This window comes from Phyllostomus hastatus, unplaced genomic scaffold (assembly GCF_019186645.2).
Source record: "Phyllostomus hastatus isolate PE091 unplaced genomic scaffold, TTU_PhHast_1.1 phas_contig_198, whole genome shotgun sequence".
Taxonomy (NCBI): domain Eukaryota; kingdom Metazoa; phylum Chordata; class Mammalia; order Chiroptera; family Phyllostomidae; genus Phyllostomus; species Phyllostomus hastatus.
The window spans coordinates 6285813-6313589 of record NW_025333715.1 but is presented as its reverse complement, the minus strand read 5'-3'; the positions used below and the strand labels follow the sequence as shown (position 1 = coordinate 6313589).

The 27777-nt window shown below is 62.2% G+C and overlaps 1 protein-coding gene across 4 annotated transcripts; it reads left to right on the top strand.

Annotated features, from left to right (window-relative positions):
* The first annotated feature begins 382 nt into the window (after positions 1–382).
* On the top strand, positions 383–27486 carry SYNGR1 (synaptogyrin 1). Of its 4 annotated transcripts, none has more exons than XM_045834720.1 (4): positions 383–599; positions 16812–17049; positions 18293–18438; positions 23798–27486. In XM_045834720.1, exons 1-4 carry the CDS (start codon positions 501–503, stop codon positions 23951–23953), a joined length of 639 nt encoding a protein of 212 aa, XP_045690676.1. In that variant the 5' UTR covers positions 383–500; the 3' UTR covers positions 23954–27486. The 4 variants fall into 4 exon arrangements, with proteins under 4 accessions (XP_045690676.1, XP_045690674.1, XP_045690675.1 ...); XM_045834718.1 differs by having other exon boundaries at positions 23736–27486; XM_045834719.1 differs by having other exon boundaries at positions 23732–27486.
* Positions 27487–27777: the final 291 nt, after the last annotated feature.

The following is a 27777-nucleotide window of genomic DNA, read 5'->3' as shown; positions in this document are numbered from 1 at the left end:
ATCTTAATGCGGCACCTACTGTGTGCCGAGCACCCACTGAGGAGGACAAACGCCGCCCCAGCCCCTCACTGTATTGGAGGTAGACAACGCCAGGAAACAAGCCAATAAAAAAACGAAGACCATTTCAGCCGGAACCTTAGATTCGGAGGGGCTGTGCTGGGGGCCAGGCGGCCAGGTAGACCCACAGTCCGGTGGCGGGGACACATCCTGCATCTGCTGCCCACACCCTCCTTCCCTAACCCCCAATTTCCCAAAGAGGTCACCAAGGTAGCAATAAGCACGCCCTCCACACGGTCTGCAGCAGACGCGCCCGGCGCACGAGGGCGCGCGCGGCCCGCCCACGGTAGTCCACGCCCTCCGCGCACAACGCCCCCTCGCGGGAGCGCTGGGCCACGCCGGCCGCGCCGGCCCCACGAGCAGGGGACGGGGCGGGGGCGCCGCGCACGCGCACGGGTCGGCGGCGCGCGCCGAGCGGGGGGCACCGCGCGGGTGCAGGCACGATGGAAGGGGGTGCGTACGGAGCGGGCAAAGCCGGGGGCGCCTTCGACCCCCACACCCTGGTCCGGCAGCCGCACACCATCCTGCGCGTCGTGTCCTGGGTAAGGACGTCTGGGTTACCTGCCCAGGCGGGGGAAGGGTGGAGACGCCGGCAAGGGCGGCAGCGCGTCCGGAGGGACCCCGACCCCGCCGGACCCTGGGCAGGGCCGCGGCGGCCTGAGGGGAGCCGTCCTGCGGGGTGCCGGTACCGTCCCTCCCCCTCCCTGGGCCCCGAGGGCGGGGGTCTCGACCCTCGCGGGGACGCCCCCTGCCCCTCCCGGGGTCCTCACGTGCCGGTGCCTCCAGTTCGAGCACTTCCCTCCCCCACATCGCCGTGACCTCCAAGCCGCGGCCCTGCAGCTCGCGGCTCGGGTTGCGCACGGCCGCCCGGGTGGACCGGCGACCGTGGAGACGGAACCCGGGTTTCAGGTGGCCTTTTTTGGGGGCTGGATCAGGGCGTGGAACATCTTGCGGGGGTGCACGCCGCGCCTGCGGTGGACGTTAAAGAGGAGAGGACGGAGAACCCGGTTTTTATGGCTTAGTCGGGACGGTGTGGAGCGATGCGTCTGGAGCCAGATACCTGGCGTCCGCCCGGAAACTGCCTCTCCTTCGCAGCGTGACCTTGGGCTGGAAACCACCCAAGAAATGTTCACGGGAAACTAGGATTTATAAATTCCAAGGTGCGAGCATCAGCTTCTCTCTCCTGCCTCAGTTTCCTGATTTGTAGACAGGTGGGAGGAGCCCCCTTGAGGCCTCTTTGAGCTTTGATATTTCATGAATCTGTGACAGCGCCCCCCCCCCACCAACATACACCTGGATCCCTGGGGGGGTTGGGAGACCAGGGAAAAGGTCCCTTCCCGGCAGTGAAAAACATCAGGGCCTGTTCCGGACCTCCAGCCTGGTCGCGGGCAGAACACCCTAGTGCAGAGGGCTGAGTGGGGTCCCTCTGCAGACCTGGGGGAAGGGTTCCCGTGGCCACGCAAGCTCCCCAGGGAAAGAAGGCCTGCTGTTGCCTGGGGAGGAGGTGCCTGGGGCTCCCGAGGGTCGGCTGGCCGTGGCCCAGACACCCTCGCCAGCAGGTCTTGCTACCACAGGCCCGGGGCCGCTTCCTGGGTGCCCAGACCAGAAGATCCTGTATTGGGGATGGTGGCCAGGGGCACTGTCGGTGACAGCTACACCCAAAGCCAGCTGAGGCCTCCGGATGCTCAAACTCCCTCATTTCCTGAGTTTTCAGGGCCATATCAGGGTCTGATGGAGCTACTTTGTGTGTGTGTGTGTGTGTGTGTGTGTGTGTGTGTGTGTCTAAAACCATTCAAACCTGCTGGTGGCACAAGAAGGGTACCCACCGTATGGGGAGTTGTCTGAGCGCAGGGAAGCCCCGTTCTGTTAGTCTCTGGGCTCCCAGTGCCGGCACAAGGCCTGGCACCCCCGGCACATCCATGACGCTTAGTGGCACTGAATTCCTTCGTCTGTGCCAGCCTCCAGCTCCCCGGAGACCCAACAGGCCCTTGGCAGAGATAGCGTTCTGGGCGCCACCTGCCCGATCAGGTGGAGCGGCTGTGTGTATTGCTCCCCTTTGCTGGCTTTTGGGCCACTGGCCTGGGAGGACGAAGCCTCTGGCTTTATGAGGGGGCGTGGGCAGTGTGGCTGCTTGGGTCACTTCTGCCGCCTGTGATGGCTTCATTTAGCAAAGCCGCACTGAGTCTGCTGGGCCCCGAGGGAGGCAGCATGAGTCACATGCAGCCCTCAGCCCCACTGTAGAGAGAGCTGGGCACCCCAGGCGGGGGGGCAGGAGCCAGGGGAGGGGTCTCCTGCCTGCCCTGGGAATCGGAGAGACCTCCCTCGTGGGGCAAGTGATGTCAGTCTGGGCCTGGAAGGGTGAGGAGGGCTTACATATGCACACCTCGGGGTGTGGGGAAGCCCGTCCTCGCAGGAGAGGGAGGAAGTAACTGTGGTTGAGTGTCCGGTGTGGGCAGGGGCGCTGCCACTGCAGCCCAGCCGGGTCCCCCAGCAGCCTGTGCCACACGTGCAGACACGGAGGCTCAGAGAAGGCCACAGTGACCGAGCATGTGAGTGGCAGGCAGAGACATTGAACCCAGATCTTCCTGCCCCCACAGCCTCCTATCCCTGATACCTTTAAAATATAGGGGTTTGCCCTGGCCAGTGTGGCTCAGTTCGTTGCGCATCATCCCACAAACCAAAAGGTTGCGGGTTCCATTCCCCGTCAGGGCACATGCCTAGGTTGTGGGTTCGATCCCTGGTCCGGGCACGTACAGAAGGCAGCCAATTGATGTTTCTCTCTCACACTGATGTTTCTCTACCTCTTTCTCCCGCCCTTCCCCCCTCTCTAAGAAATAAATACATAAATAAGATATATTTTTTCCCAATCATAAAAGTAATAATACCTGTCAGTTATTAGGAAATATAAAAATCACTTGACATGGCTGGGTAACAACACAAATGTACTCACTGTCACCGTGTCACTGAACCATGCGCTTAAAATGGTGACGGTGGTCGATTTTGTTACGCGTATTTTACCACCAAAAAAAAATTGGAAAAAAAAAAATTCATGCGAGATCCCGCCACCAGGGGAGGGCTGCCGCCTCCTTTCCATCTTGCTCAGACACGAGGGGTGCGCTGAGACGTTCGCACGTGTTAGGAAGCGTACCCCTGACCCTGCTGCCGCCTCAGGACACCGGGTGGGGGCCGGCAGGCTGGCCGTGAGCCTCGCCTTCCTGGGGAGCCCAGCCCCCGAGCTAGGGCGACCGGTTCATCCTGGTGGGCGGGCGCTTTCCCAGCTTCAGCGCCCAGAGTGCAGTGTGCCCTGGGAGGCCCCGGTCTGTCTGTCAAGGGCTCCTCTGCAGCCCAGCCGCCTTCCTCAGCCCCAGGGGGGCCAGCAATGTGTGTGCAGGGGGCCCCTAAGTTTGTAAAATTTGTAAAAAAAATCTTTTTTTGTTCTTTTTCTGAAAGAGGGTCCCCACACCATGTAAGCTCCAGGGCCTCACCCACCCTGTGTCCCCCACCCCCACAACCTCAGCCCAGGTCCTGTTGGGGTAGAAGCAGATCTAGGACCCCCTTGTCTAGGACCCCTCTTGACGGAGGCTTTCTCAGCTCCCCCCGGCTCTGCGTGCCCCCCCCAACACACACACACACCCCTACACCTGTCAGGGTAATTAATTATTCACAGCAAGAATGAGGAATGGACCACGCTGGTTAAAGGGGGTGAGCCCTCTGGCAGGTTCTGCCCTGGGCGGGCAGCGGGTGGCTGAGTAGGGACAGTGTCCAGAGCTGCTGCCTCTGACCCATGTGGGGGGCGGGGACGGGGCTGTGCTGGCGGGGGGGCCAGGAGACCGCCCCCTGTGCCCCGGCACCCGCTGTGCACGAGGGGGCCGACTGGGTCAGAGGTGCCGTGGCTCCATGACCATAGACCGCACGCAGCCTGTACTGCCTCCTTCCCTGTGCCGGGGCCGGGGGGGGGGGGGGGCGGGGAACGGGCATCCCAAAGGGCACTGATTTCATATAAAGGACCACCTCATGCATAGAATTTATAGTCTTTTTTTAAAGATTTTATCTATTTGCTTTTAGAGAGGGAAGGGAGAGAGAAAAAGAGAGAGAGAAACATCAATGTTAAAGATTCTGATAAAGACAGTTGCTGGGGGCCATGGCCTGCAACCCAGGCCTGTGCCCTGACTGGGAATCGAACCTGCGATGCCTGGTTCGCAGCCCAAGCTCAATCCACTGAGCTACGCCAGCCAGGGCAGAGTTTATGGTCTTAACTTAGAATTTATGGTCTTAATCTTTAGAGGGTTGAAAGGACCAATGTGGGGTAAGAAAGCATCGGTGCTGATAGATGGGAGGGGTTTTTTAAATTAATGCTCTGTTTTGGCAAAATAAAAAAATAAAAGGTTTGAAGCTTTGCCATTTTCAGGGTTGACCTCTTAAGGGCACTGGCTGTGACACCCCGGATTCTGTAAGGCAGGGGGGTGTCGTGCCCTCAGAAGGCAAGTCGGGCACAGGACAGAGGGGACACGTCTCCTGGCTGGAGTCTCTGCGCTCAGAGCTGCTCTGTGAGCCTGGCCTGCGGGGTCCCCACTCAGCATGCTCCCCGGGGCCCCAGGCGGCAGCTCGGGGTCCCGGGAGGCTTCACACCCTGTTTTTGTATCAGCCCCTAAATCACCCCAAGTGAGCGCAGAGTACAAACGGTGACCTCACTTTGCAAACACAGCAGTTTCAGGATGAGACCCCTTGTCCCGGCTCCCGGCCAGATTGCACGCCCTTGTCCTCGTGCATCAGAAGGTGGCAGAAGGGGTCCAGGTGGAGACAGAGCCGCTGGCCAGCTCTGGCCTTGGTCCATTCATTCCACCACGCGTACCGTGTCCCTGTCGGTGCCAGCCCGTGTGTCCCGCCAGAGATGTCTCAGTCCAGTGAGGACAGCACTGAGCTGACAAGCACCAGCCAGGAGGCTTGGGATGCTACACGGAGCTCCAGTGGGGTGCAGCTGCCTCTGCAGGCTGGAGGCGTGGAGGGCTTCCGGGGGGAGGTGACTCCTGAGCTGATTCTGACAAAGACGTGGGGAGGGGCATTTTAGGTGGAAGGAACGGAATGTGCAGGAGGCCCGAGTGGGTTTTGGAAATGGTATTGCTTAGGGGTGCGCAGGGGTGCGCAGCCCAGGAAGGGCCTCAGGTGACAGATAGACGAGGTGGACTTCACCTGAGGGCCATGGGAGCCCCAGAGAGCGGGGGTGAGCTGAGAGGTGTGTTTCGAAAGCTCCCTGTGGCTGCCACGCGGAAACGGGGCTTGGAGAGGGCTCTGGGGCGGGCGTCCTGGCAGGAATGTGTAGCCTGATCCAGCCTGTCCTCGCCCAGCACCAGCCACGCCCCTGTCCCTCACTCTGACAGCGAGGTCCATGGGGACAGGTCCAACGCTCTTTTGGCATTTGTTGCCGACCGTATTGGCACCTTTCTTGCCTCTTCGCCTGCCCGTGGCTCAGCCTTGGCTGGTCCACCTCTCAGGTGTAGGGCGGGGTCAGCCACAAGCCAGTCTTCAGGAGATGCACCCTGCCAGGCGTCTTGGTATTGCCCGTGTGTGGGGCCAGTGCAGGAGCTCGGGGAGCCCGGGAGGGCTGGGCGCTGAGAGCAGGGCCCCCAGAGTGGGCCCTTGGGAACCCCCAGGCCTCTCGGAGCCTCCGTCACCTCACTGGGACACGGGGCTGCAGAGCCGGGGTTGGGGCAGGTGTGAAATTCGTAGCAGCGAACGTTTAAAAGGCCTGCCACGTGACCCACTCCTCCGGGGCCCGGGACGTCCTGGTCCAGGCGGGCTCCGTGGCCCCCACTCGAGGCAAGAAGCTGAGGCCCGGAGACCTTGACAGGTGGCTGCTGGGACCACCGCCCACGCCGACTTTGAGGACGGCCTGCTTCCTGCGGCAGGGAGTCCGGGCCGCAGGGTCTGCTTGTGCGAAGCCCTTAGGTAGAGTCTGGAGAGAGAGACAATGGGCGGGGGCGGGGCGGGGGAGCGGGGAGGAGGGGCGGAGGGAGAGAGGGACGAGGGAGGGCAGATGGCAGTGCCGGCGAGGGAGCTGCACTCCGCACCCAGGAAGAGCCAGCCGTCTGCCCCGGGGGAAGAAGAGGCAGGGCAGGGCGCTGGGAAGTGTCTCGGGCCACTTTCTGCGCCCACTCAGACCCCGAGTGGCAGCTGACTTGAGCAAGATGCCGCGCTCTCAGATGGGGCCTCAGTTTCCCCACCTGTCAGATTGGAAACGGGTAGTCCCAGTGGGGCTGATGGTTCCCAGCCTTTCCACACTGGAAGAACCCACTCTTGCCCCTGGAGGATTGTGGGTTGGGAAACGCTGGACTGGCTGGTCCTGCAAGAGGTGGTGTCAAGAGCACGGCCCTCCCCGCCCCCCCACTCCCGTGCTCAGTGGGGGCCTGGGCCCCGGACCCACGTCCGTGAGCAGAGCTGAGCCAGTGGAGCCTGGGCCTCTCCCCTCCCGGGTGTGGCCCTCTGCTCAGCTCCCCTCTGCAGGGGAGGAGGACTTCCGGGAAGGGACAGCTGTCTCACTGGGACAGCTCCAGGCTCTGAGGCCCGGACGGTTTAGGAACGTCCAGGAACCCCAACAACCTGGGGCTCCTCAGGTGACTCGGGGACGGCAAGAGGACGTGGCCTGTGCCCCCGGGTCTTCCTTGCCCTCCTACTTGTAGATCGCCCTGGAACCCGGCCTTCCGCTCCCCCCACCACCCAGCTTCTGGGCAGCTCTCTCTTGGGGGCGGGGTGTTCTTTCCCCCTTACCCTGCCTTTGCCCGGCCTGGAGGGGGGCAGGGTCCTCCGCCAGCTTTGCGTCTCAGGCCAGTCCAGGATCCGCCCCTCCCTCTGGTAGGCCCTCCCCAGGTCGCCCGCAGTCTCCCTCCGCGAGGTTTGGACCCTGCGCCGCGCTCTCCAGCACCATCCCGCCTTCACCTTCCTTCCTGGTCATCGCGGTGTCCACCAGCCCAGCCCGCTGCGATCCTTCTCACACCTCGGCCCCTCTCGCTTCCTCGGCCTCCGCTCCTCCCACATCCTTGACCTCCTCTGCCTTCCCAGCTCCCCCTGCGCCTGCCCTGGTCCCAGCGGTGCTTGGGCCTGGGACCCTCCTGCTGTGCCGGTGGTCCTCCCTGTCACTAGACCCCGCCCTCTCACCTGCGCATGGACTCTGACCCAGTGGCCTGCCCTCTCTGCCTCCCGCTCCTCCACCTCAGTTCCGCCCTCCCCTCTCGGGCCCTGTCCATCACCTTACAGGGGCTTATTTCCATCCTCTCACCCCTTCCTGCCCGTCCCCCCCCCCCCCCAGAAGATCAATCTATGGTCCCCATCCCCAGGGCTTCCCCTTCGGTTTTCTCTCACCTGCACCTCCCCGGGCTTTCTCCCCAGCTCTCCCTCGTCCGTGACCCTCAGGCTGCCAAATCCCACGGCTGACTGTTATTCATGGATGTCTCAGCGCACCTGGCAGGCAGCGAGGGGTGTGTGTGTTCCCCCTCGGACCCCGCAGCCGCAGGACAGGCACCGGCACCCTGGCGCCTTCTGTCTGTGTGCGCAGTGAGCACGTGCCGGGCGCCTGCTCCTCGGCGAGGGGCTGAGGTGGAGAGCGCAGTTACAATGTGGAGGTGAACACCCGTCACCCGTCAGGGGTGGGAGGTGACAGTGGGGTTGAGAGGGGTGGGGCCGGCGGGGGGAGAAGGGCCCAGGAGTTCCAGGCCGATGGAAAGGCCCAGTAAAGGCTGAGAGGCTGCCCGGACCGAGTGTGTGACATCACTGTCGCGTCCCCAGGGCCGGACCGAGCCCCCCCCCCCCCCCCCGCATCTCGTAAGGACTCTACGCGCGGGCGGACCGAGCTGCGAAGTGCGCCGCTCCGCCCTCCTCCTCCCACCCGCCGTCCCGTGCAAGCTTCCCACCCGCCTTACAGGCCCAACTCAAATATCGCCTCCCCCTTGAAGACCTTCCAGGACTCCTCCACGCTCACTTCGTCCTCCCCCTTCCCTTTTGCTCTGCGCGGCCAGCCGTAAGAACTCTCACAGAGGAGGGCCTTTCCCCCTGGTGTCTGTCTCCTCTTCTAGAACGTGAGGCAGCGCCTGGGCCCAGACCGTCTCTCTGCAGAGCTAGAAAGTCCCCAGGGGCAGAGACGCAGGGGGCTGGCGGGGCGGAGGCAGGCCCTGGGGCGCGGAAGAGCGGACGGTGCCCGGCGGTTTGCTCTGTCCCCTTACCAGCCGAGGGACTGGGAGAGCCCCAGCTTCCCGACCTGTAAGGGGGGCTCCCTGAGGTCCTGCCTGGGAAGGGCTCAGCCGTGCCGGGCTGGTGCTACGACCCTCTCCCAGGGGTGGCGCTGCTCACCACGGCCCACCTGCTCCCACCCCGCCTGGACGTAGGTCAGGAGGCGGGCATCTGGGTAATTCTGCCACCGAGCGTGACCCGTGGCCCCTCTCTGGGCTTCAAGCCTCCCCCTCCTTAATGAGGCTACTGACTCCCTTGTTGCACAGCCACCGGAGGCTGAGGATGGGGACAGTGCGGAGAGAAAGGGGAGCCTGCGGATCACCCAAGCTGAGTCTTAGCACTTTGGGGGCCTGGGGCTGCTCGCCGCCCCGTGGAGCCCGTTCCCCACCCCCACCCCCAAGAACCAGAGGAGACAGCTTGTGGGAAGATTACGGCTTAATCCCCAGCCGGTCACACCCAAGGCTGCAGAAGGTGGTGCCCGGGCAGGGGAGGAGGGAGGGGACCCCGGGCGCCCCGCCCGCCCCGCCGCAGCCCTGCGGCTCTGCACGGGGCTCCTTCAGGAAGCCAGTGGCCGCCCAGCGCCCATCACGCGCCTCTGCCTGCGCTTCAGCCGTTTTCCTCACATGACCTCGGGGGAGACAGGGCCCGTTCCCATTGGGAGGGGGACCCTCGGCAGCCTGACTCATCCCCCAAAAACCCGAGGCTCCCTGCTTCTTCCCCCCTGTCCTCCCTGGAGCCCTGGAGGCAGGAGGCAGGACTTCGGCAGGGCCCCTGGCAGGCAGGCGGGCTCAGCTGGACTCATCAGCCCCCCCGGTCACAGTTTCGGGCTGAGTGAGCTCCCCGTGGTCACAGGCGTGTGAGTGGGGGCGCAGGCAGGGATGCTGACGGGAGAAGGCGCCTTCCGCCCGACTTCCACGCCGCCTGTGCCTCTCTCCACCCGTCAGGCTCACTGTCCGCCCGCCTCCCAGCCTCTCCCAGCCCTTCCCCTGGCTCTGGGGATGGACACCCAACAAGTGAACCAATAAATAGCAAAACAGAAAAAAATTAGATAATGATATTACCAAGAAAATACATCAAGTAATTGGAGTTTATTATAGACCTGGGGGCCTGGTCTGGAGGGCTTCCCTGAGGAGGTGTTGTGCCCTGAGATTAGGATGTTGGGAAGGGACCAGCGGGGGCCAGCCAGGAAGATCTGGGGACCCTAGGTGTCCCAGGCCGAGGGGACAGCCTGGGAGGCGGCGGGAAGAGAAGAGAATGGCAGGAGGGGGATCTGTGCCCCAAGGTGGGCAGGGATTTCACCTAGGGGTGGGGTGGAGCAGGGGTGGCGACTCGGTCTGACTTAGGTCTAAAGAGAGTCTCCCGGCTGCTGTAAAGGGGACAGTGAGGGGGGCGGGAGTGGACACAGAGAGACTGGGCAGCTTCCGTCTCTGCCTAGCAGGAGGTGATGCTGGCAGGGGCCAGAGTGGGGATGTGGAGTGGTCCAGGAGCTACCTGCGGGAGGCGGGAGCAGCAGGCCTGACCGCCACACCGGGTGGGGTTCCGGGAGGAGCTCCATCTGGGGTCTGAGCAGCTGGGCGGAAGCCAGAATGAGGGCCGCTTGAGGTCACTGGGAGGCTGGGAGAGGCTGGAGGTGTGGCCAGGAGCCCGAATGGGGGGATTGCAGAGCCCGCCTGGGGGAGGGACTGGCGAGAGCCGGGGTTGGTGAGCTGGAGCAGGCATGCGGGAGGCCAGAGGGGCGGCCATCCTGGGTCAGGGAGGCAGTGTCGCCGCCTGGAAGCGGGCGCAGCCGGGACCGCGAGGTGGAGAGCAAGTGAGCAGACCCACCCAGTGCCCGGGGAGCTTTCCTCGCGGCCGCCTGTGCAGGCGAGATAGACGGGCCTCTACAGCTTATCTGGGCAAGCCCGGCACGTGCCGAAAGAAAGACTTTTAAAGCCAGGCCTCTGGGAAGTGCCTGACCAACAGTGGGGGCCTCTGGCCCCGCCCCCCCCCAACCCTGGCGGGGCCCCTCTTGCCCCGCCCGGCAGCCTGGGTTAGCTCAGGGGCCACCTCCGTGTGCAGATGTGGAGTACGGTGGGCCTGGCCCCTCCCACACTGCGGGGTGGTGACTCGCGCTGGGACCGCGGGCGTCCCTCCTGGGTCTCGTGCTGATCCTGGGGTTTGGCATCTGGAATCCGCTCCTTCGGAGGCTTGGCCCCCACTCAGGAATGGGGCAGAGGGGCAGGCCTGGGCAGAAGGCCTGGCACCATGCTTACCTGCTGTGGGCGGGCCGCAGTCTGCGGCTTCCTGAGCCTCAGCTTCCCTCTCTGTGAAATGGGCTACGTAAGCCCACTTTGCGGGGGTGTTTTGAGGTTTATTTTCTATTTAGAGGGTTCGGTGGGGATTAAATGAGGTGATTTTTGTCAGACGCACCCGTGGGTGCAAGGCCCCTGTGCAGGCTGTGGGCTGTCTCGGGGTGTCATGGAGGAGGCAGGCCGGTCAGCGAGTCTCAAGCAGAAGTGTGTGCGGGGTCAGGGTTGGGGAGAGTGACTGGGAAGGTGGGCGTCCCAGAAGGCGGCAGGGAGTCACCACCTCCCGATGGGGTTTTGAAGGGTGAGAAGGAGTTCGCTCCTATTGGAAAGATGAGAAACCTGGGAAGGGCATCTGGGGAGGTGGGACCAGCAGCTGCAAAGCCATGAGGCAGCGCCCACCCCAGCCCCCTGGGGTGGCTGAGGAGGGGCGGGGAGGGGAGGCAGGGGCTGGGCCTGGCGGTTCTCTGCCTCTGTTCCTAGCGGAAGCCAGTGGTGCAAGATCCTGACACTGGGAGATTGTGAAATTCCTTCCAGCTTGTTTTTCTGACTTCGGCACAGCTCTGCTCCCAGTGCCATCTGGAATCCATTTTTAAAAAGAACCGGGATTGGTGGCTTATAAAGATGGCAAAAAAAAAAAAAAAGTGCCTTGGCCCGTTTACCTTGGTCGGGTTTTTTTTTTTTTTTTTTTGATTGTTTGGGTTTTTAGCATTTGTCTGTAGCACGAAGGAAGGAGATGCTTTTTCCTGGGCCTGCAGAGACCAGCGGCCTCTCCAGGTGCCCCCCGCACCACCGCCCCTCCCTCCTCTCCCGCCCCTGCAGACCCGTCTGGGTCCCTCACGGACCCCAGGCCTCCCCTGCGCAGCCCAGAATCTCGCTCCAGCTTAATTTCCGGTTCGCCGCTGCCTGCTCTGCGGGCTCCTTGCTGCCCCTGCTGATCTGGAGCTGGGCCTCGCAAGACCTCGCAGAGGCCCGAGAGCACCGGCTTGGGTTTGGAGACCCGGGTTTGAGACTGGGCTCACCCTCAGCAGCCGTGTGCCCCGGGCAGGCTCCCAGAAGCGGCTGTAAAATGAGCTGTAAAACGAGAACAGGGACTCGGACCACGTGGAGTGAATTAAGAGTCCCACCGTGGGTCCTGAGGGAGTCCCCCGTTGCCTTGCCGTGGGCTGGAAGCGGCTGGGGAACAGAAACTGAGGCCCATGCCAGCTCCTGGGGCGCCCCCTCCCACACGGGGTGGGGAGGTGGCTGCTCGAGGCCCACATTAAACTGGGGCCCAAGCCCCAGGGAGGGGAGTTGGGGAGACCACAAGGGGCAGGGGGCGCGTCCTTGGCGACATTTCTCCCCTTTTCCGAGCCTCGGTTTCTCCATCCGCAGCCTATGGGGCCTGGTCCAGGTGCGGCCGCCTGTCCCGGCCCAGCCCTGCAGCCCGCAGGTGAGCTGACACGCACACCTGACCGTCAGCCCCTCCCCGACCTGCTGGGCCTTGTCGCCTCACTCCCCACAGCAGACCTGTCAGCTGGTGCCGGTGGTGGCGTTACCTTCAAATACATTCCGCTCCCCACTGCTGCCCACTCGGGCCCCGGCCCCTCCCCCTCCCCAGGGCGCTGCTCTCACCTTTGCCCCTACAGTCTGTTGGCAGCCAGGGTGATTCTTTCAAACCTCAGCCTGAAGTGGCTCCTGAACTCCCCCTGCTCCTCAAGGCGCGGGGGCCAGCCCCTGGCACCGCAGCTAGCTCACCTCACTGGCTGTGCCCCAGCGGCACGGGCCTGCACGTGCCTCCCCAGCCGCTCAGGCCCCAGGGCCTTTGCGCTTGTGGTTCCTTCTCCTCGTGACACTTGGTCTTCTGCTCAGAGGCCCAGTCATCAGAGCCCCCCCCCGCCCCCCCGAGTTGCCTCTCGCCGTCTCCCCTCGCCCTGCCTAGTGCCTTTTCGGGACACTTGTCAGGACTGACCTTCGTATTTGTTGGCTACTGTCTGTCCCCCTCGGTGGGAACAGGGACCTTGTCGCCCCCGCGCCTCGCACCCAGGGCCTGGCCCACACCGGGTGCTCGGGAAATGCTGTGGGGTGAATGGACGACTATTATGGACAAGCCCCAGTGCTCTGGCCCCCAAGATGAGACCTCCCAGGTCCGGGCACTGGGCGCCCCGTGGGCACAGATCGGTCAGCTGGGACAGTGCATGCCCAGCGGGGGGGCCACCCGGCAGCTCACCGCACCTCCACGGAATGTAAACGGGAAAGTTTGTTACAGCTCAGGACCTGGGGCGGGGAAACCTTCCTTAGTGACAAGGCCTGGGGCGTGAGGGGGTTGGGGAGCACGTGGTTGGTGGGAAGTGCAGGGAGGTGAGGCCCTGACCCCCCGCCCCCCTCCCCCAAGCTTGAATTGTATCCAGAAGGCAGCGGGGGAGCCGCCGAAGCCGCCGAAGTGCCTGGAGTGCTGCGGGAGAGGCGGGTCCCCGACCGACCGCAGAGCCAGGTCTCGTCACTCCCTCGCCCCGTGACTTCTCCCTGCGGTTAAACAAAGTGTCCCCACTGTGGCACCCCCCCCCCCCGGGCCTTGTCCCTCCTCCCCTCCCCGCACCTCTCCGGCCCCAGCTCCCCAGACGCCCTGCCGCGCCCCTTCTCCCGAGTTTGGCATTTGCCCTTTCTGTTCTCTGCCCAGAACACGGGTTCCCCTGCCCTTTGTCCAGCGGGCCCTTCCCAGCTCGGCCCAGAAACCACTGCTTGGGCCGCCCCCCCGTCCCACCGCCTCCCACCCGGCATTCACCGCGGCCGGCCCGTCACGGCCCAGGCGCCGGTCCCACCCGTCTGTCTGGTGCCGGCCCAGCACGGGCGGGCCCTTGCTGCACGTCGCATGCGTGCCCTGACCTCGGTCTTCCCTCACAGCAGTCGGTGGTTTAGGTGCCGTTGTCGCCCCGCTTTGCAGACGAGGGAGCTGAGGCTCGGGGGAGCTAGGGCACTTGCCCAGGGGCACCGGCTAGACAAGTGGCCCGGCCAGGTCTCAGCCGGCCCAGGCGGTCACCCCGGACCCTGGGCCCCCTTCACTCCTGCCCCTCCGGACGGTCTGCTCCCCCACAGCAGGGTCGCCATGGGTGTGGTTAGCCCTGGGCGCCCGTCCCGGGCCAGGGCCAGGCACCGAGAGGCCTTTGAGCTGTGGCAGACACCGGACCGAGGCCCGTGTGTGCCAGCGGACGTGGGGCAGAGAGGAGGGCTGGGCGCCCAGGGGCCTGAGGGCAGGCGGAGTGAGTGGGAGGAGGCTTCCCACCAGCTCCGCCTGCCCTGGGCTTGCCTGTCCCTCGGAGGGTGTTTTGATCTTGCTCCGCACTCTCTCGGGGACGCATGATCTCCAGCACTTTCCTCCTGGTCTCTCCAAGGACTCCCGCTCCTGTCCCCCAGGAGGGCCCTGTCTTAACGGTTCCTCCTCTGCTGTCCCCAAAGGGACTGCCGCCCTCTTGCTTCCCCTCCCACCTCCTCTGCCTGCTTCTGGAAGGGCCCCCCCCCCTCTGGCGGCCGACCTCAGGGAGGGTCTGCCAGGAAGTGCCCTGAAGCCAGGACTCCCCATCTGTCCCTTCCCACGCCGCCGAGCTCCGGAGCGGGCACTGAGTCACACCACCTGACCCCGCGGGTCTCAGGAGACAACACCGCTCCTTCTCCAGGACCCACCTCCTGGGGCCCGGAGCCGGCCGGGCCAGAGACCTGGGTTCCAGTTCAGCCTGGACTGCCAACGACAGTGTCACCGCTCTCTGGGCCTCGGTTTTCACTCTGTGAGTGAGGGCAGCATGAACCGCCCTCCCGGGCACACGACAGTGAAGGACAGAGCACCTGGGCCTGGCGGCGCCATGGGCCGGGCGGCTGCCGGGGCCGGAGGACTGGGTCTGCGGGCCTCCAGAGTCAGGGCCGGCCGGCGGGCAGCTCAGGCCCGTCTCTGCGCCCTCGGTCAAGCCGGACACAGCTCCACAGTCCTTCCTTTTTCTTTTCTCTTAATTGCAGAAACATTCACACAACATGCACCAACCCAGTTAAAAGCGTGCAGTTAATGGCATTTGGTGCATTTACAATGTTGCGTACGCACCACCTCTCTCTACTTGTCACCCCATAAAGTACCCCGGGCCCACTGAGTAATTCCCCCCACCTCCCCCCCACCCCCAGTGACCCCCAGTCTGCTTTCCGTCTCCATCACAGACGCAGTGCGTGAAAGGCACCACGTGACGCTGACTTTCCTTGTCCGGCTTCTTTCACTGCTTCCACTTGTTTTAAGGCTCATCCGTGTGTGGCACGCATCAGAACTGGGGTCCCCCTGATGGCCGAACAAGGTTCCTTTGTGTGGCTGTGCTGTCGCTTGCTTCTCCATTCACCCACAGGACGTCCGGGTCAGGTCCTCCTGACCACAGAGCGATGAGCCAGGGGCCCCAGGCATGCCTTCGGGAAAGGTTTCTGAGTCAATGCTCCCATTAAATGCAGATTTACTAGAGATATATATATGTGTGTATATATATACACATATTTATACATATATATCAGTGTGTATATAGACATATATACTGATATATCTGATACGTTGTAAAACCCATGTAAAGTGCAGATACCTTAAAAAGATGAGATGGAAAAGATAAGACGGCTTCTCACGTTTTTCCCCACGCCTGCCCCGGAGTCACTAGCCGTCCTGGGTGTCAGCCGAATGTGAAAATATGTCTGGCTTATATATTTTTTTCAAATATTTCATTTATTTATTTTTAGAGAAGGAAGGGAGGGAGAAAGGGAGAGAGAGAGAGAGAAACATCAATGTGCGGTTACTGGGGACCCTGTGCCCTGACTGGGAATCGAACCTGCGATGCTTTGGTTCACAGCCTGCTCTCAATCCACTGAGCTACGCCAGCCAGAGCGAGACTTACATTGAAATTACAGATCTTTTGTAGAACGATTGAGAAGTGGAAAGTGGGTGATGGAAATCCCCTCCGGCCGGGGCTCCGGCCTCGTGCTTGCGTGTCCGTGGGGCCCGGCCTCCTCATCCTCCTCACGCAGTTCTGGGACAGGCAAGAGGCAGGAGGAAAAATCACGGACCTGAGAGTCGGGCCCCTGGGTTCGAAGCCAGCTCTGCCACTGACCAGTTGTGTGACGCTGGGCACATTAACCAATACCTGCACCTTAACTGCCTCACCTGCAAAATGCCGATGACACTGACATTGTATTAGTCAGCTACTGCCGTGTAACAAGTCACCCCAAATGGACCAGCTCCAAACAACAGACATTTGCTGTCCCACGGTTTCTGTGGTCAGAATCTGCGCAGCTTAGGTGCCACTGCCTCAGGGGCTGTCGCAGGCTGCCGCCGGGGTGGCAGCCAGGGCTCTGGGCTCACCTGACAGCTGAGGGTGGACCCATTCTCAAGTTCGCTTACACGGTGCTGGCGGGACTGGCTTCTCTGTGGGCTGTGGAAGGCATCCCTCCCTCCCTCCCCCGCCAGGTAGGCCTCTCCAGGAGGCAGCTCAAAGCATGGCAGCCGCTCCCGTCGGAGTGAGCGGGCGAGACGGGCCAAGAGCCAGAGTCTCTCTAGCTTCCTCGCAGCAGTGGCTCGCCATCCCTTTTCGCCACGTTCTGCAGCACACCGCTGGGCCCAGCCCACAGCCCAGCGGGTGGATGGCAGGGGGCGGGGTCACCGGCCGTCTCAGCTGGCTGCCCGCCGAACCGAAGTAGCTGTGGGTCCAAGGGGGTGCCACGCGCGCCTCACTCGGGGGCAGGGCGGTGCGGGCCGCCCCGCGATTGGCAGGACTGTGCCTGTTGTTTGTTATTCTGTCCTTCATCACTCAGGGCCTGGACAACAGGGAAGGGTGGGGCCCGAGCCCCCACAAGGGCCCGTGGCTCTGTGGAGGGAAGGGGTGCGTGAGATGGGGGCGGAGGCTCAGCAGGCCCACAGCCCCCGGGGGCACGAGACCACCGGTTCTGGGAGGCGGCCGCAGTCCGAGAGCAGCCTTGGTGTCAGCGCCCAGGGAGACTTCTCAGGACCCGGCTGGAGGGGGCGGCCGCATCTGCAGCGGGCGGGTCCTCCGTGCCTGGGCTGCAGACGCAAGCGATTGACCCTGCTCTGTGCTGTGTGACCCCGAGCAAGTTGCCCTCCCTCTCTGGGCCTCCCCTCCGAAATACCTGCTCTTTGGGGAGCTGAGGGCTCACAGGAAGGCAGGCAGCAGGTGGAGGGGTGATGGGACACCCCCTCGCCCCAACGTGGGTCTCAGTCCCCCTCATCCCTCTCCCGCCCAGGTGTTCTCCATCGTGGTGTTCGGCTCCATCGTGAACGAGGGCTACCTCAACACCCCCTCGGAGGCCGAGGAGTTCTGCATCTACAACCGCAACCCCAATGCCTGCAGCTACGGCGTGGCCGTAGGCGTGCTCGCCTTCCTCACCTGCCTGCTCTACCTGGCCCTGGATGTGTACTTCCCGCAGATCAGCAGCGTGAAGGACCGCAAGAAGGCCGTGCTGTCAGACATCGGGGTGTCGGGTGAGTCCCCAGCCCCAGAGGGCCGTCCCAGCCCTGGGCCCGCTAATCCTCGCGCACACCTACGAGACAGGTGAAGGGGCAGGTGTGAAGGGGCAGGCTGAGGGTCACGCGGCTGGCTGCAGGGAAGGGTGGGACCAGTGCTGGCCTGCACCCTCGGAACAGCCCCAGCGGCACAGCGGGGAGGGGAGCACAGCGCCCCGAGGAGCCGTCTCCATTCTCAGTGGCCGCCGCCCTGGTGGGCCCCCAGGAGCCAGAACCTGGAGCTGGGAGCTCAGGCGACGGGCTGCCGTTGCTTTCTGAAGCTGCCCTGCAAGTGTGGAGAGTCTGACTGGCAGAGGCGGAGGTTAACAGCGGTAGACTCAGCCTCACTAGCCTAAGGCCCTGGTGTCAGGCCCTGGAGTCAGGCCCGTGGCAGGGACCTCCCCCATTTCCAGGCCTGAGACTCTCAGATGAGCCCAGCAGCAAGGTCTCGGGGCCCTTAGACTGGAAGGAACTAGGACAGAATCAGTAGTTCTCAAACCGTGTCCCGCAGAACCCCAGGGTTCCCCAGTAGTGCCTCTGTGGGGGCCGGGCTCCAGACACCCCATCCTCTGGGCACCTGTGTGCACCTCCCGGGCAGACCCCCGGCGCCTCAGAAGGCCTCCCTCGAGGCCCCGGTGCCCCCACTGCTGCGCTCCCCTGACCAGCCGGGGGGGCCCTCACAGGGCCTCTCACTGCCCTCAGGGACTTGGGGGGCTGCAAGCACTTTAGAGGTCAAGGCTCAAACCCACTGGTTTTAAGACACACACCCTTGTCCTAGCCCTCACCTTCCCCTGGCCCAGTTTTTTTTTGGGGGGGCGGGCTGCAGTCAGGAGTGAGGGGGCATCGGGGCGCTCCTCCCAGAAAGCCACGGGCCTCGGGATGGACAGTCAGGAATAGCTGAGAAATCTGTGTTTGGCTGAAGTTAGAGAAATTCTGGCCTCGGCTGATTGACGTTCTCTCTGTCTCTCCCTCCCTCCCTCCCACCCTCCCACCCTCCCTCTCACTGCCCCTGGCCCTTCCTGGGCCGTGGCTGTGCCTTGGGCTGGCCTCTCCGTTCTCGCTCACCCTCCCCCTGCTCCCCTCTCTGCCCCCCCCGGGGGTGGGGGAGCGCGGGAGATGTGCTCTTGAACCTCTGCCGGGCCCCCGGTCTCCCCATTTCCTCCCACCTGCCCCCCACCCCCCATGTGTGGACCGTCCCGCCTGCCCCTGGTGGACACGCCAGCCTTCTGGGCCTTCCTCTGGTTCGTGGGCTTCTGCTACCTGGCCAACCAGTGGCAGGTCTCCAAGCCCAAGGACAACCCACTGAACGAAGGGACAGACGCGGCCCGGGCCGCCATCGCCTTCTCCTTCTTCTCCATCTTCACGTGGGTGAGTACGCGGCCTGCCGGCCGGGCCCCGGACCTGGGGCCTCCCCGCGCCACCGGGGCCTCCGTGCTGCCTCTGTCCTTGATGCCCACGGAGGGGCCGGCCCCGAGGAGGGCCGTTGCCACTGCCAGAGAGGACAGTCACGTGGTGACAGCGGACCCTTGCCTTGGGGCAGAGCGCCCGCCGCGGTAGCTGGGCAGGGGATTGACTGTCCTCTTCGGCGGGGACTGATCCTTGGTGAGGGAGCTGAGGCCTGCACAGCAAGATGGGGCTTGGAGAGTCCGAGGCCGGGAGGGAGCCCAGGCCTAGGAGTCGGGGGACCCGGGCCGCACCTCGGGGCCCCGAGCCTCTGTCTCCCTGTCTGTAACGTCGGAGACTGGATTTGGGGGAAGGTGTCACAAACCTAGCTGCCCACCTGGCAGGCAAGACGGGAGGAGGCGCGGGCAGGCCAGGTGGCACGTCCACCCTGTCCTAAACGGGCACCCTGTCCTCGGCCCCGGGTCAGAAGCAGGAAGGGGGACCTACAGAGGCCAGGGCTTCTGTTCTCCAGAGAAGCCAGAGAGCTGAATTTCCGCGTGGAGTCCGATCTTTATGTGTCAGCAATGTACTGAAGTTAAAAAGTGTGTATTGCGTGGCGCAAGGAGAGCCTGTCTCTGTGCCGGACCTCCTGTGGGCTCTGAACCCGGGGTCCTGAGCGCCCACCAGCGTGACAACAAGGCTGCCCGCGGAATTGGGGTCCAAGTCACCTCGATTTATTTCTTCTCTCCTCATCTCCCTCTTGCAGATATCTGGGGTCCCCTCCGCTCTCACCCCAGGGCTCCCCCCAACTGCCCGCAGCCCCCCTCCTCCAGGCCCTTGAGCCGTCCTTGGCCTAGCCTTCTGCGAGGAGGGGCCCGGTGCCCGCACCCTTCTGGGCACGCCCTGGGGCAGCTGCTTTCTCTCTTCGGGGGCCCCTGGATGGCCATTTTCCCATCAGGCCCCTCACCCCAGTACAATATTGGGAGCTGGAGTTTGGGAGAGGAGACCTGTGGTTCAGGCCCCAGCGGGCCAGCCGCGGTCACTCCAGGTCGTCTCTGTGTCCTCAGGGCTGGGAGGGAAAACCAGGTGGCCCCAGGGTATCTCAGACCAGAGGAGACACCCCGGACGTGGGGACCCTCCGGGCCTCCCGGGAGCAGCAAGCCCAGAGATGGGGCTGGGCCTCACAGAGCCGAGCAGGCCACTGCACACCAGGGCTCTCAGGGCCGGGCGACGGCGCCCCCCGTGGCCGCCGAAGCCTGCCCCCTGCTGGCCGGGCTGCCCTTCCTTCCCAGCCCTTCCCAGCGGGCCTCACCCCTGCTCTCTCCTGGCAGAGCCTGACCGCAGCCCTGGCCGTGCGCAGATTCAAGGACCTTACCTTCCAGGAGGAGTACAACACGCTGTTTCCCAGCGTGGCACAGCCCTAGTCGGCCCGCCCGGCTTCCGGAGGCTGCGCGCCCGGTGCCCTGCCCCGTGGCGAGGACGGGGGCGCAGCCTACTGCCTGGACCAGCCTGGATGCCAGGGCGCCCGGGGCAGGGAAGCCTGGCTTGAGAGGCCAGTTAACACTCGCCACTCATTCATTGCCTCCTTTGTTTATTCTCCATTGTTGTTCGTTCATTGAGTAAACATTTATTGAGCAGCTGTTTCGTGCCTAGTGATGACTCAGATGGGGTCCCTGGCCCAGGAACCCACAGGCTGGGGAGGGGAGGCAGACAAACCAAAATCTGCCCGAAGGGACCGCCACGGGCCGTTAGAGGGTTGGAGGTGGCCCCCCATGTGGGCTGCCGGGGCGCTGAGCTGTGGACGCGGCGTGAGAGCCTGCCGCATGCTTATGGCGTGAAGGCTGGTCTCACAGCCCCAGCGGAGGCTGGCTGCCAGGGGGGGCCTGGCTGAGGACACGGAGGACGCCTGGCCTGGCTCCGCTGTCGTGTGCTGTGGGGCCCCGGCGACCCCCTGCGCCTCGATGAGCCTCAGTGTGATTCCCTGGGCTGAGGAGTGATGACAAGCCAAGCTCTCCGGGCTGTCGTGTGGATCGAAACAAGGCTGGCACAGAGACGCTCAATAAATGTAGGCTCTTCTGTTGTTGCATTTGTTCACTCACTCATTTATGCACTCTTTCACTCACTCACTCATTTATTCATTCCTTTATTCATTCACTCACTGGTTTATTCACTCCTTCATTCACTCACTCATTTATTCACTCACTCATTTATTCACTCACTCATTCACTCACTCATTTATTCACTCCTTCATTCACTCACTCCTTGGTTCACTCACTCCTTCGTTCACTCACTCCTTCATTCACTCCTTCATTCATTCACTCCTTCGTTCACTCCTTCATTCACTCACTCCTTCGTTCACTCACTCCTTCGTTCACTCCTTCATTCACTCCTTGGTTCACTCCTTCGTTCATTCACACCTTCGTTCATTCACTCCTTCGTTCATTCACTCACTCCTTCGTTCACTCACACCTTTGTTCATTCACTCCTTCGTTCACTCACTCCTTCGTTCACTCACTCCTTCGTTCACTCCTTCGTTCACTCACTCCTTCGTTCACTCACTCATTCATCCACTCCTTCATCCACTCATTTATTCACACATTCATTCACTCACTCATTTATAGACTCCTTCATTCATTCACTCACTCCTTCATTCACTCACTCACTCCTTCGTTTATTCATTTATTCACTCCTTCGTTTATTCACTCCTTTATTCACCCTTCATTTATTCACTCCATTCACACATTCATTCATTTACTCATTTATTCACTCCTTCATTTATTCGTGCATTCATTTATTCATCACTCACTCATTTATTTACTCCTTCATTTATTCACTCACTCATTTATTCACACATTAATTTATCCAAACATTAATTTATTCACTCACTCATTTGTTTACTCCTTCATTTATTCACTCCTTCATTTATTTGCTCCTTCACTTATTCACTCCTTCACTTATTCACTTATTCACTCATTCATTCGCTCACACATTTATTTATTCACTCATTCTGCCCTGGGAGCCAGGGACACTTCCACAGTCTCGACTTCAGAATGATTCTTATGTGGCAAGTTCTTATTCTTCCAAAGGTTTTGGCCTTCAGTCCTTGGGGCCCTCAGCTCCTGGGCAGGAACCCACCCACCCCTCCCTCTGCAGCAGCAGTTGAGGAGGTAATGAACGTGTCCCAAGCAGGCCCCCAGAGCAGGGCGCACAGAGTGAGCTTCCGGACACTGGAGGCGTACAAGTGCAGGCTGCTTCCGGTACGGTGCAGAGGCTCAAGAGAGGGCACTCGATCTGAAGGAACAGGGCCAGGAGGACCACCAGGTTCCTGGGCTCTGAGCAGAACTCACAGCTCCCCACTCTGCACCCCAGTCCAGCAGGGGCCCATGTCCCTCCTTTGCTCCGGTCTGTGGCTCCTTGAACCGGATGGCCAGGGAGGCCGTGACTCAGTTCGGGTGGAGGAGTGCCCACAGAGGTAGCCACAGCATCTGAGTGAGAGGCCTCTCCCTGAAAGGACCCACGGAGCCACCTGCTGCAGCATCTGTCTCTGTGCAGGGAACCGGCCTGGGCAGTGGAGCCAGGGGGCTCGGGGCACCGCGTCTGCAGATGTTTCTCTCAGGGACTCGTTCATTCGTTCATTCATTCATTCATTCATTCATTTATTGCGAATGTGCTCTTGTGGGCTTGCCGCTGGCTCCGGGTTCCGAGGACCACTACCCCAGGGGGCTTTTCCCCTCCTGCTTCTCCAGGTGCCTGCGTGTGAGCCCCGGGCAGCCAGGACCTCACACCGACGTAGCAGAAAACACGAGAGGGCCCCACCTGATCTCCTCAGCCCACCCCCTTAGGCCCGCCTCCCCCAGGCCCCCGACACTAGGCTTCGCACCGCCACTGCCCAGGAAGGGCCCCCCCCCCAGCTTTCTCCAGGGACACAAATCGAAAGTGAATGCCTAGTCCCCGGGCTTCTGGAACTTTCTGGAATTAAACACCAAGCACATGCCCCTGACCTGAGGGCCCTTTGGGGTTCCTGGTTGATTTGGTGCCCTGTCAGGGGGCTGATGGGAAGGAGGGAAGGAGGTGGGGAGGGGCCCTGGCCTGGGAGGGCCTGGGTTCAGGTCGGGGGTCTGGCGCTGACTCTGCCTGAGGCCCCCCCTCTCCAGGCTGCCACCCTCCCAGCTCAGAAACAGGGCGTGGGGGCATTCGCACGTTTCTGTCACGTTACCTGGGCTGGAAGAATCTCTGGGGAGGCTTTCAGTGTGAACCTGTGAGCTACTTTCATAGTGACAGAGTTAACGTACTCCCTAGCTTGGCGTGGTTAATGTCCTTGTCCCTAAAAACAGTATAATTGCTTTTACCGAAAAAGAATTTCCCACCTATGCACGTATGCCACAGACAAGCTTTTCCCAGCTGAAAGAAAGGGCTACAGAGGTCAGATAAGGTTGGCAGGTATAGCGTGTGGTCTCCCCGCAGGGGACCCCAGTGTGCGTTAGATGCTCGAGGCTCTGACAAGTCCTGTGGTCCTGAGTCTTGTCTCACTCTGTTTAACTCAGTTTCCCAAACTCATCAGACCAACTTGTCTCAGTTAGAATTAGTTTCGGCAGCAAATGACAGAAATTGCAAAAACAGTGTCCACGGATGAGAAGACAGCCCAAGGCTGGCATAGGCTCCAGAAGTCTTCAGTGACCTAGGCCTCTTTCATCTTTATCATTTGGTTCCTGGACCTCATGGTCCATCGTGGCAACTAGAGCTCCAGCTATCACACCTGTGCTCCAGGCATCATGTCAAAGGGCAAACAAAGAACTTGGAGTGATCCATTGGCCAGAACTCAGTCATATGGCTGCACCTCGCTGCAAGAGAGACAGAGCAATTTCAGGAGATGGCGACAGTTCTCTGTCCCACCAAGAAACTTTTTTTCCCCATTCCGTAACACTTCTGAGCACAGTTTGAAAAGGGAGTTGTAGGCTTTTGAGCTGTTTTAACACTCCACAGTGGAAACTAGAATTTCTGGTGGCCGAGTGACCTCTGGGATGAGGGGGCCTGGGGCCGGTGACTTCCAAAGTCCTTTCTGGCTGGACGATGTGGTCCCAGGCCTCCCAAGGGCTGGCTGCAAGGACCGCCTCCCTTCCCATCAGTCAGGTTTGGTTGTCTTTGGTGCCCTGAGGATATTTAACCCTCTATTGTCTGTGTCTAGTGAACTAACCACCACTAACCCGATGCTCTTGTCTGTCTCTCTTCTAACCACCCCCTCCCTCCTGTCCTTGTCCCCACCGGCCCTCGTCCCCAGGCAGGCCAGGCTGTGCTGGCCTTCCAGCGGTACCAGATTGGCGCCGACTCAGCCCTCTTCTCCCAGGACTACATGGACCCCAGCCAGGACTCCAGCATGCCTTATGCCCCCTACGTGGAGCCCAGCGCCGGGCCAGACCCCACCGGCATGGGTGGCACCTACCAGCAGCCGGCCAACTCCTTCGACACCGAGCCCCAGGGCTACCAGTCGCAGGGCTACTGAGCCGCAGTGACCGCCTCCTCCTCTCCCCTCCCCACCCCCGCCCCTGCCTGCCCCTGCCCCAACTGGCCCCCGCCCCTCCCTCCACACCCTGCCCCTTGCTCCCTCCCAGGCTGCCCTGCCCGGCACCTCATCCACCTCCCAATGGTTCCACTGAGTCCAGGGCAGCTCGGGATGGGAGGGGGCAGCAAGGTGTTACGGGGGGGTGTCTACATGTGTGTGTAAGTGTGTTCAGCAGGCGCCTGGGTGTTTGCATTCATTCATTGTGTCATCGAGCATTCATTGAGCACCTACTGTGTGTTCAGCCCATGCTTGGCATGGGTGTGGAAGACAAATGGTCTCTGGGGAGGGGGAGACGAGAGTGGAAGGGGCCCTGTTGGTGCCAGAGGTAGGAACAGAGGGAAGGACAGACCGAGGTGATGCTGGGAAGGTGTGGCTGCAGGGTAAGTGTGAGCACCTGCCACCCTGGGGGCTGTCCCCTGCTAGGAGTGACCCAACAGCCCTGCTAGGAGTGTTGGGGCTGTTTCCGCTCTATGGTTGTGGAAACTGAGGCCTGGACAAGTCAAGGCCACTCGTCCAGGGTCACTCAGGCAGCCAGCGGTGGAGGTGGGGCCGGGCCCAGGCTGCGTGACTGCAGAGCACCTGCTGTCCCCCGTCTCCGCCTCCCCCAGCCGGGGGCTCCACTGCTCAGTGCTCCCAGGGCTCTGGGAGGCCTGGGGGGCCTCAGCCCGTGAGACACCCTGATTCTACTGCAAGCTAGGGGCCCATTCTGCCAGCAGGACAGTCCTGCCTGCAGGCCCTCTGCCCACACCCCCACCAGCCCCTCCCAGGGTGGGAGTTCCCCTGCATGCCACACCGTGCTGTGTGTGTCCCTCTGGGAGCTCGGCACCCCCTCTGTGGCCTCCCAAAGGACCGACCGCTGTCCCTGCCCCTAGGAGAGGCTCACTAAGACCCTGCCCAGGGCTAGGCGATAAGGCGGTGCACAGGGGGAGCGTCTGGCCCAAGGTCCCAGTGGGTGGCTGGCAGGGCTAGGCTGGCTGCCTGTGTTTCTTGGCCCCAACCACCCAGCAGGTGTCCCGGTTCCCTGCTCTTGTGACCTCCCAGGGAACAACTCTTCTGGGCCACCGTCTCATCTTTCCCTCCTCTGGGGTCAGCCAGCGGCCTAGGGGCTACAGTAGCCCAGGGGATGGAAGGCCCTTCCCCTGGCCTTCCCCAGGGCCCACCCAGGGGCCGGTCTCCCTGTGGGAGGCTGGGTGGAGAGAACAAGGACTTGAATTCTGCAGGGCCAGCCCGGGAGCTGTCGCCATAGTACAGACCACCCTGAGGCAAGCAGTGAGAGCCCCTGGTGTATGGTAGGCTCGGGGAGGCCACAGGCTGTGGAGGAGAGGGTGGCAGGAGTCCCCAAGGTGCAGGGATGGTTGGGGGGCTGTTGCACAAGGTGGGCTCTTCATTGAGCCTTAAGGACCAAGGAGGCCTTAAACAGTGGGAAGAGATGCAGGAAGACCCGGGGCCCAGCGCCTCGGGGTGCAGGGCAAGGGGACCATGGGGCGGCAGGATGCTGGCTGTTCCCACCACCGGCACCCCATGCCCCCACACCACCCCTGAGAGGCAGGTGGCGTGCAGCGGTGATGGGGCGCTGTGCGGGGGCCAGGAGCTGGCAGTCTGTCAGAGACGAGGGCTCAGCCTGCAGCTGCCCCAGGGGTGCCGGCGGGCTGAGGCGCCCCAGGCGGGAGCCGAGGGTGGCAGCAGTTGGCACAGCAGCAAGGGGAGGAGAAGGAACTTCGTAGGTAGAGAAGGGGCATCACTGTCCCCACTTAACAGAAGGGGACACTGAGGCTCAGAGAGTCTGCACTAGCAGTAGGGCGTGGATCCGAACTCAGGTCAGTTCAAGTCCTCCCAGCGGGTGGCAGGGAGGGGAGTGGACCCCCGAGCTCCAGGCAACAGCTGGGTGTTGCTGGCTGCCGTTTTCCACATCAGAGGGAGGGTTCTCCCCCGGGGCAGTCCGAGTGGTGGTTTGTGCCCGGCTGTACCAGACCAGAAGCTGGCGGAGCAGATGAGGGGCGGGTGGGGGTGGCTGTGCTCAGTGTCTGTGCGGGAGGCTGTGAGAAGCGCTTCCCCGCACCCACTCCTCACCGACAACCTCCCCTGCTGAGGGACACTAGGAGACCCTGGGGGGGCGCCATCTGTTCTGCCCGAGCACCCGCCAGCTCTGACGACGCTGGGCTGGAGGGCAGGGCACGTGTAAGCTGCACCCTGTCCCTGGGTGTTCAGTGCAGACTCCCCGTGCCTCCCCAGACTGGGACGTTTACACGACCGGGGTCAAGAGTTGGGGTCGCTGAACCAGCTCGCTCAGCATTCCTCACTCGTCCCGGGGGACCACCCAGACATCCCACCATCAGGCAGCGGCCAGCCCGAGGTGGGACTGAGAAACAGGGCGAGCGATGTCAGAGGGCAGGGTGCGGACGAGAACAAAGGCCCCTGACTCTCTCCTGGGAAGGTGGTGGGGAAGCCGTGCTGCGTCTGTCGGCCGAGGACAACCCCCTGGAGGGCCCGGGCTGAAAGCCTGTGCTCATGAGCCGAGGACAGAATCCCCTTTCCCCCGCCCCACTGCCCCCCATGCCGCCTCTCTCACGCTTCTGAGACTTTCCCTGGAGAAGGGCCCCCAGCATCCTGACCTTGCAGAGTTTGGGTCTTGTCCTCCCATCAAGCACAAGAGACAGCTCAGGAAAACTGGGTTCCACGCGAGTTTAGAGCTATAGGGACCCTCAGAGACAGAAGAGTCTGGGCCAGGAAGACAGCGTCCAAAGTCAGGCACAGACGGAGGTTCAGGATCCAGGCCTCCTGTCCCCGAGTTGAACTCACCCTACGCAGTCACGGGCCGCCCTCCCGGCTGCGGCTCTAGGTCTGCCCTGGGCGTAGCAGTTGACTAATGCCCTGGGTGAGGGACTAATTCCTGGGGGACTGGCATTGGCTCCCCCCTCCAACCTTCCCTGGTCATTCTTGATCTTCAAAGACTCTTTTGGGGTCCCAGGCTTCCCCCATGTAACCAAGAGCCCCCACTTGCTACCCCGTGGGGGCCCCCCGACCTTGGCCCAAGATCCCTTCTGATTCTCTAAGGAGCACGAAGGGGGAGCACCCCCCCAAGAGTTTGCGGGAGGACGGGCTGGCCCAGCTGCCTCCCCGAGCTGCCCCTTGACGTGGCATTCCCCGTCCTCTGGTGCCCACAGCCCTCGTCCGGGTGCCCCGGCCCCTCCCGCAGCGTTACTGCCTGTGTATAGTATAAATATATATTTTTTCTATATATAAGATGTATAATATAAGGCTCCACAAATATATCTCTGTGTGCGCGTGTGTGCGGTGAATGGTGGTCCCCATCCCGGGCCCCTACTCTGGACTCCCCCACCGCCTGGTTAAGTCTCTCAAGAGTGAATCCAATTGCCCCGTGGCGACCCCCTTTATGACACCCGTCCATTTGTGGTAAACCAAGTGAAGGTGGTGACTTCTGGTGACAGTAATAATAAAGTGAAGACTCCAAACCCACCAGCGGATTGCAGCGCGTGATGGTGTTTTTGTTCTTTGAGAGTGTGGTTTGGGATCGCCGATCCGCCATCTCCACTCACCGCCGTGCTTTGTTTAGTAAAATGTAAAATCGTCTCAGGTGAAGCCAGTGGCCACGCCCCCAACTGTACGTGTGCATACACGCACATAGGCATACACCGTGCACACGCACGTCACCATTCCCTATCCTGGTCCCTTCCCCAGCGCCTGGAACCACCGAGATTGGGAGCCTCATCTCATTCCTTCCAGATCGTTCCTGTGCTTCTGTG

What these genes read in the sequence shown, in the direction of transcription:
- SYNGR1 (XM_045834718.1), top strand. Translation starts at nt 501, where the DNA reads ATGGAAGGGGGTGCGTACGGAGCGGGCAAAGCCGGGGGCGCCTTCGAC. An exon ending in GTCAGACATCGGGGTGTCGG is followed by an intron (nt 17,050 to 18,292) that starts GTGAGTCCCCAG and finishes TGGACACGCCAG; the next exon opens with CCTTCTGGGCCTTCCTCTGG. An exon ending in TCTTCTCCATCTTCACGTGG is followed by an intron (nt 18,439 to 23,735) that starts GTGAGTACGCGG and finishes GTCCCCAGGCAG; the next exon opens with GCCAGGCTGTGCTGGCCTTC.